The 17,181-nt window shown below is 44.6% G+C and overlaps 1 protein-coding gene across 1 annotated transcript in view; it reads left to right on the top strand.

Annotated features, from left to right (window-relative positions):
* CCDC66 (coiled-coil domain containing 66) overlaps window positions 1-17,181 on the top strand; it is a 262,436-nt gene that overhangs the window by 28,346 nt on the left and 216,909 nt on the right. Inside the window, exon 2 of the mRNA XM_086939128.1 lies at window positions 13,664-13,728. Coding sequence (XP_086795254.1) covers window positions 13,664-13,728 — 65 coding nt within the window. The remainder of the gene's footprint in view (window positions 1-13,663; window positions 13,729-17,181) is intronic.

The raw sequence follows: 17,181 nt of genomic DNA, 5'->3' as shown, positions 1-17,181 counted from the left end.
ATCAGCTGCGCTCTTCCTAATTCCGCCTCTTAGGTTGACAATCAGGTCCAAAACATCTTTCTGGTTACCGTCCCACGCCTTCTTAAGCTATAGTTTTCTGAAAGTCTGAAGAGAAGCAGAAGTGATAGATCGGATGTTTAAGACCACGTTTAGAGGTTGATTACCCAAGAAATATCATAACATACACAGAGTTGCTGATACGTTTCTATTTTCTCTTTACTTTTATTTGCGACTGCATCCTTGGAACTACCCGCGAATGGCCAATTGACAGTGCTAAGCGACTACCCTGTTCTTTTTTACACTCGAGCTCCTTGCATGTGCGAGCAAGCATTGGCAAAGCCAATAGGTCTCGCATACTCCGCTGGAGCTATTGCCTTTGTCAATGTGTTTTAGCTATATTGTACAGCAGCGCAGCATGGTTGAAAGTAAAGGAAGCATTGGCATAGCCAATAGGTCTCGCCTTTGGGACCTTATAAGTAATTAGCCATGATGTTGTTGCACCAAGGATATTGTGCTGCGTAACTAAATACTTATAAGGTCCCAAAAGCAAGACCTATTGGCTATGCCAATGCTTGTTAGCTCAGATGGGCCAATTGCACCAAAGAGACAATTCCTTAGATCTTCGTTATACTCGCCAGTACCCCTGAAAAGCAGATTTACGGCGTTGGCAAGGTTGGAGGATAATGAATGACGGCCAGGGCTCGAAAAATCCACTCACATTGTTGATCAAGATTTATTCAGGACAAGCTATTTTTAGGGACTACTCACCCTTTCTGGAGAGTTGAAAATCCTCAAAATTCAGGGAAAACTATTGATTTGTGTCTCTGAAAGCAGAGCAAGTGTGACAAGACAACAAGATTTAAAGGCATCTTTATTGCTCACAAAGTGAACGAGCAATAAAAATGCTGTTAAATCTTATCTTGCTGCATTTGCTGGCTTTTAGAGACCGAGGTCAAAAGCCAGCTTATTTTATTACTTTTATTTTTCTTTCCATGACTTAAGTTAGAGGATTTTGTAAAGTGAACTGCGTGACAATTTAGCTGTGCAAAGCATGTTAGATAAAACCTGACATCTTACAGCCTTTCATTTAACACACCACTGAAATAGCTAAGAGAACTGTTTAAACATTTCAAATATATTTTACTAGTTATGAAGACCCGTTTATTAATTCTGTGATGAAAACTGAATAAATATTTTTATTGGATCAAAACAAATTAGAACACTTTACTCGGTGATGTGCACATTTTAAATATTTTTGCTGATCTCCAATTTCCAAAAATTGTTTATGCGCTATTATCAGTAAATCTAAATGTTAATGATAAAGTTTTGTGACCTTTTAAATGGTAAATATGCTATCTGTAAATGTCAATGCACTATCACATCATGCTTTGGTAATATATTTATGAAAAGGGAGTTTTTAAACATGAAGTGGGAATTATTACTGCTCCTGCCCAGATGAACTGAGAGGCAAGCCAGGGATCATGTGTACCCTATATATGGGCTTGATTCTTGTTATTCAAAGAGCAAACATTTAGTCTAGTAAATAAAGATTTTGTTTGTACAGCAGAAATAGTAAATTTGCGTATTTTGAAGTTGTTCTCTTATTTGATAAAGAAAAAGGCGGCTCAATAAGACAAAATATTTTCCTAGGATCACACAATTTGAGACCACTTCACGGGTCAAGTACATTATAGTTAGGTCGAGTCGATTATTAAAGTTATTAGACCTGCAGGTCTAGTAACATTTGTAATGATTTTTCGAGCCCTGACTGCATAGCAAGGAGCATGACTTCACCGGTGCATCTGACAATGGGAGGGTGTTTAGCAGTGCGATACCCAGAGCTTACTTGTTTATTTCCGCTCAATTGTCAAGTCCCGGTAACCTGGATAGGGAGCAAGTCCATGTCAGTCTTCCATTTTTTTTTACAGGAAGGGTCTGGAGTGGAAATACCTGTAGTAGAAAGTGGTGAATATCCCCGCTGTGTTCACTTTTTAGGTGGATGTTGCAAGCCTACTTTCAAAAGTCTTAATTGAAGGTTGGCAATCCCTTATTCTTGATTATGATATACTTGCAGGAAACCTGTGAATGGAAAGAGGTAGCCTATAATGGATACACATGTTTTAACCTGTCAGCGGTATCGTCGCCAGCTGGACGAGCTAAAGGGAGAGTGTCAGCCTGGTTTAAAGTAAATATTGGTTGCACTATTTCTCCTCTTCTTTAGTTCAGCGGGAGGTGCAGGGTTTTTGCCTTTGCTGGAATGGTAATTATAGGGTCTATATGATGAATTTCTATAATAATAATGTTTCCAGAAAGGGTGATTGTAACTCCCAGGGTTTGTTCTCTGTAATGGATTTGTTAGTAGAAAAGGAGGCTCGGGCAGAATGTCCCTTTAACCTGCTGGTGGCAGGTGATTTTAACGCTAAATTAGGGCATCTACACCTTCTATCACCAATTGTTTTGATCCACTTGCCCGAGAAGCTGATCATAACGTTATGGACGCTGGGGGACGCATCCTGTTCTCTCTGCTAGCCGAGCGTGATCTAGCCAACAAGGCCTCTAATTCTGCTGGTTCAGAATTCCCAACTTTTATAGGAAGGGGCGCTGGGCGCACTATAGATTACGTCTTTACCTCCTGGTATATGTCATTAACCATTATTAGCAACATGGTGCTCGCACAGATCTTTAGTGATCATAATCCCATTGCTGTGAAACATAAGCTTAATATTATGCCTCCCCAAGTACTAAATTTGAAGGATGTAGGGCGTAGAGTGGCTTGGCGAACTGCAAACTTGAAGCATATCTTGTCCCAGGTTGTCTGTAACAGCACAGCACTGGTAAATTGATGCAAACTGGAAACATATGATCCGGCTCTTACATTATGTCACTTTATTGATCTTTTAACGTGGATTAAAGGGATGCTATCTAGACCCTTTACCCGGCCATATTCCTTTGTTAAATCTTGGTTTGACAAAGAGTGTAGAGCGGCTAATGAATCTCTGCGTAGGGCTCTAAAGCAATCCTCTAGAGACCAGTAAGTTATTGTAACCAGTAGAAAGTCTTACCAGCTGGCACTGAAGAAAAGGAAACTGGCTGTGACGTAGGAGAAATGTGAGTCTATAGTTAGAGCTTGCCAACTTAAAGATTCTCAAGCTTTTTGGAAGGCAGTCTTCTCTCCTCCAACATCTCCTCCGTCTTCTCTCCTCCAACATCTCAAGATAAAGTAATGGTCCACATTACGGCAGAGGCTTGGCTGTTGCATTTTTCTGGGATGTATGCTTCTGACAACAGGAACGTCTAAGAAGCGCTGACAGTTGATCCCTCTTGTTTAAAACTTGATTTCAGAGAGGAAGAGGTTCTTAAGGAGACTGTTGACAGCCGTGCAAGAAGGCGCCGGGACCGGATGGTGTCCCTCTTGACATATTCAGGAAGGAACCAGGGTTTTGGACCCCTGTGCTCACCTGTGTATTCAATTCTGTTTCTTGTTTGGATGTGCCTACATATTGGCACACCTCAACTATTGGCCCTATTTTAAAACAAACATTGAAAATGCGATACGTCTCTCCTTTAATTAAATTAGTCATTTGCTTTGCTAATGGTATTGTATAGCAAAGCAAGTGGCTTTAACTTAATGAAATGCTTGTTTTCATGTGCTAGTAGGTGCAAATGTTGGTGCATAATTGCATCTCACGAAGGAGGAGTTATGCTGTGTGACTCTGTATGTTGATTTTCGATCCGCATACATGTGCGCATTCCAGGCTTGCGTTCTATTACACATATTTGTGAAGATGAGCATAAAATTCGCTCATCCGATGTCACAAAATACAATACAATGAATTAACCCCTTGCATGCTTGTGACGGAACCGTTCCGTCACAAGCCACGGGTGAGCTATGCTTGTGACGGAACGGTTCCTTCACGGCCCGCTCGCCGCGAATTCCGCGCCTGCGCTGACGAATTAATGGGCGGGCGGGTTCGTGACGGAACCGTTCCGTCACAAGCACAGCTCACCCGCGAGCCGTGACGGAGCGATTCTGTCACAAGCACGGAACCGCCGCGGCCGCCCCACCCCCTTAGCGCTGCGGCGGAATAGCCGCCGCAGCGAAGGGGTTAACAAAGAGGGGAGACAAACCAGGTGGCTTTCAGCAACGAGAGAGGAGTGCATGTGACCTAAACAGAAATGTTACTCTCAGGACATCCCCTCCCGAACTTCATCACGAGCACAGCAGGAACAAAATACCACAGGCACAAAGGTACACAAAGCTGGCTGGAGCTGACTCGCCCTGGTGTCCAGGCCTGTGAACAAAAACCAACCTTGACAGCGCCAAGAGGCCCTTTCAGTGTGCATGTTTGCTAGTAAACATGCAATAATAGTATTGTCACGGAACGACTCCCTGTGTGCATTTTAATCCTACTTTTATTTTAAAAATGGGAAACCAATGTTCCAGCGGATGCAAGGCGACAAAGGCAATTAAAGTCTGCAGTTAGGCTACCGAGAACCATGGAAATGAGAGACTTGTTTGGCGTGTGAAGCACTAACATGTAGAACCCGGTGCATATCCAGAACATACAGGTATATGTATCCCATAAAATCAAATTCAATATTATCCACAACGGAGTATGTAAAGTAATGGTATTGATTAGCAGCACCAGGTGTGATCCAAGCACGTACACCATACACCGACACATTTTTAATGAAATGAGTTCAATAACAAGTAGGACTAAAAGTATTAAATACGTAAGATCGCGCTACACTGTCATGTATTTCACTCACAAACACACACACACACACACACACACACACACACACACATCTATCCTACACATGAAGAAGAACAATACAAAAAGTGTTCAATAAGACATAGAACCACAGGAATTAACATAATAATATCGAGTTACACTATCCTGTATCTCGAACTCTCGCTCTTTCACACACACACACTCCCTACACACACACCTATCCGACACATGAAGATGTACAGTATAAAAAAGTGTTCAATAACAGGTAGAACTACAAGTATCAAATTAATAATATCTAGGTACACTATCATGTATTTCACACAGACATACACACACACAGGCACACATACGATTCCAGATTAGTTCCATCTCATATGCTGACGTCACTCATGTAGATATACAATACAAAAAAGACTTCATTAATACATAGATCTGCAAGTATTAAATTAATAATAATTAATGACTCGCGCCTGAGTCAAGCCAGAGTCTGCCCGTCTGCGCCCGTCAGCACTAAGGAGGCGGGAAAGGCGGGAGACTGTGCGACCTTTGCGGTTTCCTCCCATTCTCGTTCTGACATGTCTAGAGAATTTCTGCTATCACATACTGGCCCTCAAGCCCAATGTAATGATGTTCTACTCCCCCATAGCAGGCATGGCCCTGTATCCTGCACCTACTGTCGCATGACTTTTATTCCTGAGCCCCCTATGGAAAGCCCTTTGGATCCCAGTACTATCCGGGGCGGACTAATCGATGCACGATCCTTATCTAAAAATGCCCAGAATATCCATGATCTTATTGTCGATTTCCATCTGGACTGGCTTTTGGTCACAGAGACATGGCTTAAGCCTTGGTGCAATCCGGATTTAGCCATAGCCCTCCCACATAATTTTCTTTATCCAACGTTTGGACAGATCTGAACAACGTGGAGGGGGTTTGGCAATCATCCACCAGAACACCATAAAGTGCTCATCCCAAGAACTGCCGGAGATTACAGAAGCAGAAGCCCTGGCATTCTCATTGGAGATTCATGACACCTTTGTCTTCTCTGGGGCCCTCATCTACCGCCCTCCGGGTCCATCCTTGAAGTTTTTAGCAACAGTAGGTGATGCTCTGAGTGAATTAGCACTCAGATTCTCCCACTTTGCACTATTGGGCGATTTAAACCTACACTTGGAATCCCCTAACTACCCTGGAGTAGGCTGTTTTATGGAAATTATGGAAGTACTAGGACTCCCACTTCTGAATCATGAGCCCATCCATCAGGCAGGACACCTACTGGACTGCATATGTTCCAAATCTCCTAATCTGAGAGTTAAATCCCCCAGTCCTCCGATATGGACGGATCATTATTTTATTCCTTTTAATATCGGATGGAATTCGAAATCCATCACTAACTCTACAACTCGGATAAATAAAGTCCAAATTAAATATACCCCTGATTGGAAATCTTTAACCAAGAGACCTGATGTAATGAACAAACTTAAAGACGATTTACCAGTTCTAACTGACTCCACCTTAGTAGATAATCAGAGTTTCTGCGATTGGATTGTCAGAGCAGGATCTTTGCTAAGCCCGCTCGGAAATAACAATTCTAAAACTAGCAGGATTAAAAAGAGTGCCCCTTGGTTCTCAATGACTCTGAAACTTGAACTAGGTACGGTCAGAGTATTAGAACGAAGATGGCGCCGAAATTATGACACCACCGCACGTAATATCTACATAGTAGCAAGACGAAAATATCACGCAGAAATAAAATCCGCAAAAAAAATCTATTATTTACAAGCCTTGTCCATAGCAGGTCAGGAACAAAAAGCAATCTTTAAGATTGTTAAGGATTTTATGAATCCTTCAGCTTTATCGCAGGAGATTCCACCTTCTCAGGATCTCTGTAATGCGATATCCAACTATTTCGACAATAAGATTCTTACCATTGTAAATACCTTTCCACCAAGAGAAATAACAACTGCGGAAACTGAGCAATGTAGCGAAGTGACGATTTCCCCCTGCTTTGAGGAGTTTGCCCCAGTGTCCCTTGAGGATACCTCTAAAGCTATTCTGGCTTGTAAATCGGGTTCCCCTTTTGACCCTTGTCCCCCCCGGTGTTGCATACTCTGGTTGAGCTGGTCAATCCTATAATCAACAGGATTATCAATTCCTCTCTAGCCACGGCAAACATCCCCAATGATCGGAAGCTGGCAGCTGTCAAACCACTCCAAAAAAAAGCACTGGCCGACCCTACTACCCTGTCTAACCTGCGACCTATTTTCTTGCTACCTGTCCTGTTTAAACTGACCGAAAAATTTGTCAATAACCAACTGACCAATTTTTTGGAGAAGAATAACATTCTCCATCCTCATCAATCAGGATTTCGGTCAGAACATTCCACTGAGACGGCCCTGCTTTTCACCGCAGAAACCTTACGGGCAGCAATGGACCAAGGAAAAAAGGCCGTCCTTATCATACTCGACCTGTCGGCAGCCTTTGATACGGTCTCACATAACATCTTAGTGACCGGTTGGCTGCCGCAGGAGTAGGAGGTCAGGTCTTGGCATGGCTCAGGAACTTCCTCAGCAATAGACGCCAAGTGACAGTGTTAGGCCAATACCAGTCTGAAGCCAAAGTCGTCAGCTCAGGGGTCCCGCAGGGCTCAAGTTTGAGCCCTGTTCTTTTCAACTTGTACATGGTACCCCTTGTTAATCTGATCGCTTCATTCCAGATTAGTTCCATCTCATATGCTGACGTCACTCAGCTCATACTGGTTTTGGACAGGGAACGACCAGGTGCAGAGGAAAATCTTAAGGAGTGTTTGACAGCCACATTTAGATGGATGACCAACAACCATCTAAAATGCAACACCGGCAAAACTGAAATCCTTCCTGTTGGGAGCCATAACTTGTTCTCACCAAAAATGTGCTGGCCAACGGAGGCAGAAGCTCCCCCCAACACAATTGCATCTGCCCGTAACCTAGGCATTAAATTTGATAACCAGCTATCTTTTAAGCCCCAGGCTATAGCAGTGGCAGGTATGTGCTTTCAAATCATCAAAGCACTGAGGAAGTTTTTCGATCTGCTTCCTCTGTCACCGAGGAAAACAGTAGCTGTGACCTTAATTAGTTCTAGGCTAGACTATTGTAACGGAGTATATGCTGGAGCCAACAAAAGCGTTCTCCATAGGTTACAAATGGTCCAAAATGCGGCAGCCCGCCTCGTGCTACGTTGGCCACGGAGGTAGTCAGCTTCAGCAGCACTTAGTATTCTCCACTGGCTGCCGGTAAGCAAAAGAATTCTGTTTAACATTCTTTTAATTACCTTTAGGGCATTCCACCAGCGTGGGCCAAAATATCTACTCTATGGGTTCAAAAGATACCATCCGACGCGCTGCCTGAGGTCCGCCAGCCAGAACTTACTCCTCCCCCCCCCCCCCCCCCACCCCCCCCCGGTTCAGGCTGGCTACAAAAGGAGGCAAATCCCTTTTTGTATTAGGTGCAAAGGCATGGAACAAACTTCCCCTGTCTCTACGTACATTCTCCCTAGAAGCCCCTTTTAGGAAAGCATTAAAAACTTGGATCTTCTCTCTGCCCGATGCTACATGTAGAACTCTGGTGTAACTGTGATGTATAATGCAACACACCTTTTCCCTCCAACTCTTCCATCTGAGTTGTGTGAGCGCCAAGATACTCCTTGGAGTGAAAGTTTGCTGTAGAAATGTCTCTTACATTACATTACATTACATTACATTACAATATCGCGTTACATTAGAATGTATTTCAAACGCACACACACACACACACACCTATCCTACACATGCAGATGCACAATACAAAAAATGTGTTCAATAATATATAGAACCACAAGTATTACATGATAGCATACCTCGATATTAATGTATGTCACACACACACGCACACCTAAAATGTATGACCCACACACATCTTGTGGGAACAGGCAGACGTATATTACACAAGAGAGTTCAATGACGTACTACTGAGAGTATTGAGTTAATATCGAATTGCAGTATCACGTATGATTCACGCACATCTAGTTCGCAAATGTTGGTATACTACACAGAAAGGGTTCCGTAACCTAATACTACACAGTACTCCGACTTAATAAGGTTGAGGTGCGCTGCCACGTATGATCAACCCACATCTGGCATGCCCAGCTGGATCGATGCAATAGCTTCTAATGAAGCTATTGAATCAATAGTATTAAGTTTTCCCCCAAGTCAAAATGAGAGTGCCTAGAAAAGTCTAAAATGAGGATAAAGAGGGTATTTATTGTAAGTGTCGCCAACTTTATATTTTTGGTTCATAACCTCTCATCCAAGCATCACATTTTGGGTCACAGTCCCATCTGTCAGGCGACAACCGATCTGGCGGCCATTTGTGTTGACACACTTTTGATAAGTAGGGTTTAAAAAATGGCATTCGCAAACACTGAGAGGCCGGTGTGCTTTCTCGTCACACCGGTTGTGTTTACTGCAATGCGCTGCGCGCACTTGAGAAGAGCGCCGGGTGGATCGCGAGGCGCGTTTGTATCGCAGACAAGGGATGCTGCAGACAGCCAGCATTCACTCTCCCTCTCTAAGTGACCTCCACACGGCAGCAGCACTTGTCTCTGACTCTGAATCGATCCACCCCAAACCCCAGAGCTGATGTATTCCGTGGGTGGGGTCTGTGTGTGGTGGAGGCACCAGTGGACATGATGGCATGTTGAGAAGTGAGACTGGCTCTCCCAGCGGAGGCACCGGCTGCACGCCCCCCTCCCCATTCCCGCAGCAGACCGGACCACACCCCCACCATCTAGGTCTGGAGTCAACAAGAGCACAGCATCTCTGGGGATTAGCTACGGGGGAGGAGAGGAAAAGAGCACAGCATTGTCGGGGATTAGATACATGGGATGAGAGGAATTTCACAAATCACCAGATTAAAACCACCTACCGATTACTTCTGCAGAGATGCAATAGTGGCAGGCGGCCCGGCCCGGCCCCTACCTCTCCAGGACTTTTCTCTTTTTTTGTCATCCCACTTGGACGTGCTCGGCCGGACTTCCTGCTGGCGTAAAAGGTTTATTATCTTCTTTATAGGGCCATCTGTTTGAACCCATAAAAAAGATAACAAACCTTTTACGCCAACAGTAAGTCGGGCAGTCCGTCCAAATGGGACGGACAAAAAAGAGAAAAGTGTATGTCGGAGGATGCTTTTCCCAATGGCTGGCCACCGTTTAGCATGAACGGTGATGCTGGCCAATGGAAAGAGGGGCGGGGCTTAAAGCCCGCTAGTGAAATCTCCCAATAACACTAAATCTCACTAGTGAGAATGCGCATGTGCGCAGTCTTGCGATAGGCTTCGACCGAAAAAGGAAATGTGCACGATGTAAAGTGTTATCACCCGATATCTCTCCTCGACTCTACTCTCCCAATGATTTTGGCTGTCATTTTGAACCGCCGTCTTGTCTGGATAAATAAAAATAATCTATCCCAAACTCAGTATGGGTTCAGAAATGGTTTTGGGACTATTGAACAGTACCTCAACCTCCACCTTATTGTGGCAGAATACAAATATGCCAAGGGTGCCTCTACTCATCTGGTGTTTATGGATTTGTCAAGCGCCTTCGACTATGTGTGTAGATCCAAGCTGTGGTCTATTTTAGAGAGTATGGGTGTTGATGGGGGTTTGGTTTCATTCTTAAGATTCCTACACTATGATCTCGCGGCATCTGTAAGATTTGGCAATGCTAGTGAAAGCACAGAATCCTTCAGAGTTGAGTGTCTGGTGCATCGGGGATGTTCCTTTGCCCCAATCCTCTTTCTTCTTTGTACAAATGACCTGGAAAGAACATTGGTATTGGTCAGGGCTGATGTTCCTTGTGTTGAGCAAAAGGCTGTGCCTGTGCTCCTATCCGCAGATGATGCAGTTCTCCTGGCAAGGACAGACAATGGTCTTTAGAGCCTAATTTGTTGCTATGTTACTTCTATGACAGACCTGGACTTGGAGACTAACCGTACGAAAACATTTACAAAGGTATGTGGCCCTAGAAATACAAAAACTTGTATGTTAAATATTGATGGTAAAAGAATTAGACTGGGTAAGCTCGTTTTCTTACTTGGGCATGGAGTATGATGATGGATGTACCTGATCTACTTGTATCAATAATATGATCACTCACTATACCTGAGCAGTAGGCACTACTTCTTCGCTCACCATGACTATTGTCAAACAACCTATTGCACCAATTCTGGAGATATACATTCGAAAATGTTTGCCAATTTTAACTTATGGAATGGGAATTTGGGGATGCAGGGATGTGGTGTTATGCAGACGGAGGAGGACAGATTCTGGCATCTCACCCTCCCCCCCCCCCCCCTTTGACCCTGCATTTTTCCCTGCACCAGGAGCTAGGCATGTAGTATGTGCAGGATACTATTAATCTGCCCCTTTGGTCCTCTGGTAGTCGATATCGGCTAATAAGGAAGCTGACCTTAATCGGGCAGTCATTAGGTATTGACTGTTTTGTGACAGTGGGTTGCCAATCCCTTGGCTAAAATATACCAAAGGTTGCTTCCTAGCTCTTGGTTGCGCACATCTGTTTGAGCACCCGGAGACTATCATGAAAAAGGACGAATACTGGGTTTAGAATAGCTTTGTTAAGCATAGACAGGCCACCAGGGAAGTAATGGAAGTGGCCAAACCCCTGGTTGGGGATTATTGCATTATCCAGACAGTGCCAACGATGGCTCCTTATTTATTATATGTGATAAATGTGTCTACTGGCCATATTTGGGTTAGGCTCCAGTCGCTTGTTAATATGTTTTCCGGTAGGTCAATATTCCTCAGCTACCATTGATAACTGCCCATGTGACAAGAAATCTAGTGACAAAAATACTAATGCTTTGCTTCACTGTATCCTGTCTGATTCTAATAGAAACATACCGACCACTGTTTACGTCTGTGCTATGTCTCCTTCCCAAGGCGCTGTGGTGCAGTTGTCGGGCAGCAGATCTTCAGTGGCCTCATGTAATAAATCCTAAATCCCACTGTACTGTCCTTCCACCTAAAGGATTGAGGATATCTTTACTGTCTACCTAATTCTGTTTCAATTGGTGAAAACAGTGCAGGTTGCTGGGTAGAAGGTGGTGTGAGAGATTGTATGGTAAAACCATTATGAAGCATTTAACTTAAAACCCATGGTAAAATTAGGATTTTGCTTGGTAAGGCAGTACCCATCAACATGTTGTGCCACAAGGAATTACGACTAACTACAAGTTTCATGCCTGTATCATTCAGTACCTATTATGTCATATCCTTTAAATGTGTGTCTTTGCAAATCTCTACCAATCCACTGACACGATTAACCCATACAAATACTGTTCTTTTGCCTAAACAAGATATACCACCCTATCCTTCTTGTTTTATGTATTTGTCATCAATGCTATGTAAAGTATTCTTGTTTAAAATTTTCCTGCTCCTAAGTACGTCGAAAACCATAACAGCAAAAGTTTCATCTGCATACTGGCGGGAATTTGTTGGTGTGGCATGGGTGCCCCCTACATATGGTACCTAGTTACCTACTAATGCACGAGGAGGAACAGTGACACTCCCACTGCAGCAATTTTCATTGGTTGAACCATAATAAAATAGCTCATAGCAAAGAATCTTATGCTACCTGTGTTTCCAGTGATCAACAAATAAAAAAAAAAAAAGAAAAAGTCAAACCTGGGTTAGCTTCTTCCGGTACCAAAAGATGAGATGTTTAAGATCATGAAGAGGGTAGCACTCTCAATACTGAGAGATGTCCACCGGGTTCCATAAAAGTCCTTGCAAAAAGGTTTCGTAGAAAGTAGGAGACTTTAATCAAGAAAGTTGTTTGAATATTTATTCATATATTTCACTCCTTGTTATATTCACAAGTGTATTCCATCATTCAAATTCCATTTTTACACTCAAATGATCCCAATGCATTTCGGCATTCCAATCATGCCTTCATCTGGGGATATATTCTGTGAACGAAGAAAACGTGATTGTATTTTACATAGAGTATAAACTGTTCAATAATTCAATGGTGAGCTGTAAAAGAAAGGGAGTTTAACTGGACCAAAAACGTGCACGAAATCATAGAAAAAAGTGACGGGAAGGTGTACTGGTAATACTCGGTTCGGGCGTGCAATGTGCTTGAAAGTGGGCTTGCAAAAAAAGGAAATAAAATCGTGAAGTTGCGTGTAGTTTAAATCGCGTTGTTTAAAACACGTGTATCGCGCTGGCGTTTAGGAAAACTCATGCTCTGACTACTAAGCGTGCCTGCATATAATATCGCATCGTTCTATAAGAAGGGTGCTTACCGGGAATGTGCGGATGTTTAAGATCATGCCATACCCATGCATGAGAAGGACCAATTAAAATGTGTCTGCAAACTGTGGGGCACTCACAGTTTGCAGACAAACTCAGAAATGGTGCACATTTCTCAAAGGTACACGTTGGGACATTTAGAAAGGACTCCGTTTTTTAACTCCTCAATATTTTCTTTTTCCAAAAGACCTACAATAAAATGTTATGCAATTAGCTTTCTTCCACTCTTAAAAATGATTTGCTTGATATAAACACATCAGTAATTTATTTTCCAAAAATTAGGACATTGCACTTGTAACTTAGACTATCTGGTCTCTCTTTCTACTCCTAGTTGTCCTCTTGATAACCATTCTACTTTATATCTTTGCAGCAATATGCATTACCACTTTTAGTTGCAGTATGTGTTGCTATATTTCCTCACCATAACATAACTCAATCATGTAATAAAACTGATTTTCTTTCTCCAGATGAACTGTACTCTGCTGAGAAACTGTCTGTCAAAATTGTTCATAATAACCTCCCCAAACAAAGTTTATATTTTACTTTTGCTCACTGAATGCACTCTCTTCTTTTCTTTTACAGTGATGGTTTAAAGCTTGAAACTCAAATATTGAATGGCAAAGCCCAGCTAATTGTAGCACCATGTGGTAAGGCAAAGCCATATTTTTCTGATTTTCATTTTAAATCTCATGACTACTAGTAATTCATCCTGATGAAAAATGTTTAAAAGATAGAATACCAATTTTGCAAGGTATTTCCAAATAGTATAATTCGCATTTGTTTTTGATTGGAAGTCCTGAGGCAGTGCAACGCGAGTTGCCGCTGGAGCAGGCTCGTTACAGGCGAGGGTGTGGTCCCAAACCCCGTAACCCCATGACTCGGGAGGGTGGAACGGGGGAAGTGGGGATGGCTCCCTGAGGCACAGAAGGCGCAATGGGATACAGAGACCCCCCCGCGATTGGCCGACAGTGTGCACTGGGGCAGCAGTCTGCGGAGCGGGGCTGGCTTGTCTCCCTCTCTTAGGGGCTGTGTGTTGAGGCCCCTTTTAGGTGAGCCTGGCCCTTAGCATACCGCCTGCCCCGTGCTCTTCTATGAGCTCCGAGGAGTCCTTGGGCTCTGCTCTTCCAGCAGTGTGTGGTGGAGGTAATTAGAGCCTGGTGCTGTGGTGTGATGAGGCACCCGTGACGTGGGGTAGGGGTCTGAGTTGTCTCGCCAAGCCCTTAAGAACCTAGAAAAAGCTCTAAGAACCTCCAAGAAGCCCCCGGAGCCGTGCAGTTCTGAGTGAGTATTTTACACCTTATAGCTCATCATAAAAGAGCCTGTTTGTGCTTGTGTTCTCCTCCCTATGCTGCAAGCTAACATCTTAAGGGAGGGGTTAGGCAGTGCACTTAGAAAGTAGAAAGAAAGCGTAAAGCCAAACTATCATCCAACGGGGGAGACAAAGGCAGCATGACTTAAGGACACAATCCAGTGGCACCAGTCTAACAGCCCATCAGCCTACCCATAACCTGGTATCGGAGCTTCATAGAAAGCAAGCGGCCTATAGTGGAGGCATGTGAAAGACCCTAGGTGGTTACTGCCTGCTAGGGGCAGGCGCGGAAGTGGCCGGATTTAGCCCGGTGCAGCTTGCATCTTCCCTGTAACCTGTTACCTCATGCAATCCCATCCATTTGCCCATCTAAAAATGTATTTATAGTGGTACAGGTCTCCATTTGTGGACAGGGGCAAGACAACTACAGCCAGGAGCCTAGCTATCTTGACACAGCTTACGCTATGCGATCCAGCAAATCACGGGTGCCATTTATGACCCAAAAGAGGAGAAGAAAAAGGACAGATCATTCACCTCCACCAGACTAGATTTCACCAATAATTTGAGCAACACCAATAACAGCACACCAGCCTGCTTAAATAATGCATGTGATTGCAACTAGCACTTCAGGAGGGGCGGACACAAACCACTTCCAGACAAAAATCCCCACCAAATACAACTTTTTAAAGGATGCAGGGGCAGTTATTTTCTCCAACAACACAAACGTCAAGGGGCTGCCAGTCCCACTAAGCCCCACCGTGATAGTTCACACAACGGCTCTGCCCCTACCTCGGCTTCAACGAGCGTGCCCTTGTTGCTTGGGGCAGGGGAGAGGACCAGCCTGTTAATCTTAGCTTGAGTATTCTCTTCAGCCCCTTGATTCAAGAGAAATCAAACGGGCCATAGACAGCTACCAGGAAGAGCAACTTCAAACCTATGACTGTGGGAGACTCTACACAGCCTTTGTTCAGCTTGTAGCTGGAAGGAGAAGACCTGTCTCATCTAATTAAAAAAAATGAGGAAATGGAAAAAAAGGTGGGTTCTTCCCGGGACTGAGACTCTCTCAGCATAAAAATCAGGACCCGGTGGCACCAGTCCGTCTATACTTAGGCAACCTAAGGGAGCATCAACACTCTCCGAGGAAATGGGACACACAGGGTCCAAAAAAACGACAAGGAAATGGCTCAAACCAATCGGTCTACACCGAGGATGAATTATGAATTCTTGTAAAAGATCGATCATATCTCCACTCAAAAGAATGGGAGAACATGTTGGCCTTGTTCGTCAACGAAGCACTGAAAAATTCCAGCCCCATCACAACTGGCAATGAGGAATCCCAAGAGGCCCCAAAAGCTGCTCTGGGCAACCGCGCTCGAAATCTTGAAGAGCTTAGTGAAGTCAATGAACTTCCAAGCCAACAAAATGGACAGCCTCTTGAACATCCTAGCAATGTATGTAGCAAGAATCGACAAAAAACTCAAACTTAAACAACTTGATAAAAAGGGCACAGGTGACAACACAGGTACCTGGCCAGGGATGCAATTACTCCCTGGTTCTCATCAAGCTATCTACACTTTTAGAGATGATGTCAACGCTGGTGGGTGACCTGAAGTAAGTGGTCCATGTGAAATTCACCAAAGAGCAAAGAACGAAACGCAAGAAGAAGAAGCAATAGTCGATCATGGAAATCAAGCTGGTCAAGGAGACGACTTAAATGTGACTATGTCAGATAAGGCTGTGGAACCACAGCATGAGACTCCCAGATATAGCTCCACTGAAGGCAACTACCAGTGTGTCAACCAAAGTTACTTACCCCGGAACATACCTGCCTCCTCAACTGGACCACAGGATTCTGGCTAGCAACATCTAACAGCAGACTGGTAGCCAAAACGTAAGCGATCAAAAAAGAAAACAAGCATTAGAAATGCAATAGGTCTCGCAGCATTAGAGTTAGTGCTTTTAGAATTGTTTATGGGTTTTTTTGTAAATCTTTAGCATGAGGTTGAGGGTGAGTGAGGGTGAGGGGTTGAGGGTGAGTGAGGGTGAGGCTGAGGGGTTGAGGGTGAGGGTGAGTGAGGGGTTGAGGGTGAGGGGTTGAGGGTGAGTGAGGGTGAGGGGTTGAGGGTGGGTGAGGGGTTGAGGGTGAGGGGTTGAGGGTGAGGGTGAGTGAGGGTGAGGGTGAGTGAGGGTGGGTGAGGGTGAGGGTGAGTGAGGGTGGGTGAGTGTGAGTGAGGGTGAGTGAGGGTGAGTGGGGGTGAGTGGGGGTGAGTGGGGGTGAGTGTGGGTGAGTGTGGGTGAGGGTGAGGGATTGAGGGTGAGGGATTGAGGGTGAGGGATTGAGGGTGAGGGGTTGAGGGTGAGTGAGGGGTTGAGGGTGAGTGAGGGTGAGGGAGGGTGAGGGGTTGAGGTTGAGGGTGAGTGGGGGTGAGTGAGGGTGAGGGGTTGAGGGTGAGTGAGGGTGAAGGTGAGTGAGGGTGTGTGAGGGTGGGTGAGTGTGAGTGAGGGTGAGGGTGGGTGAGTGTGAGGGTGAGTGTGGGTGAGTGTGGGTGAGGGATTGAGGGTGAGGGGTTGAGGGTGAGGGGTTGAGGGTGAGGGGTTGAGGGTGGGTGAGGGGTTGAGAGTGAGTGAGGGTGAGGGTGAGTGAGGGTGAGGGGTTGAGGGTGAGTGAGGGGTTGAGGGTGAGTGAGGGTGAGGGGTTGAGGGTGAGTGAGGGGTTGAGGGTGAGTGAGGATGAGGGGTTGAGGGTGAGGGTGAGTGAGGGTGAGTGAGGGTGAGTGAGGGTGAGTGAAGG

This window comes from Lissotriton vulgaris, chromosome 9 (assembly GCF_964263255.1).
Source record: "Lissotriton vulgaris chromosome 9, aLisVul1.2, whole genome shotgun sequence".
Classification (NCBI taxonomy): domain Eukaryota; kingdom Metazoa; phylum Chordata; class Amphibia; order Caudata; family Salamandridae; genus Lissotriton; species Lissotriton vulgaris.
Note: the sequence above shows the minus strand (reverse complement) of the source record. Positions and strands in the feature narration are given on the sequence as shown.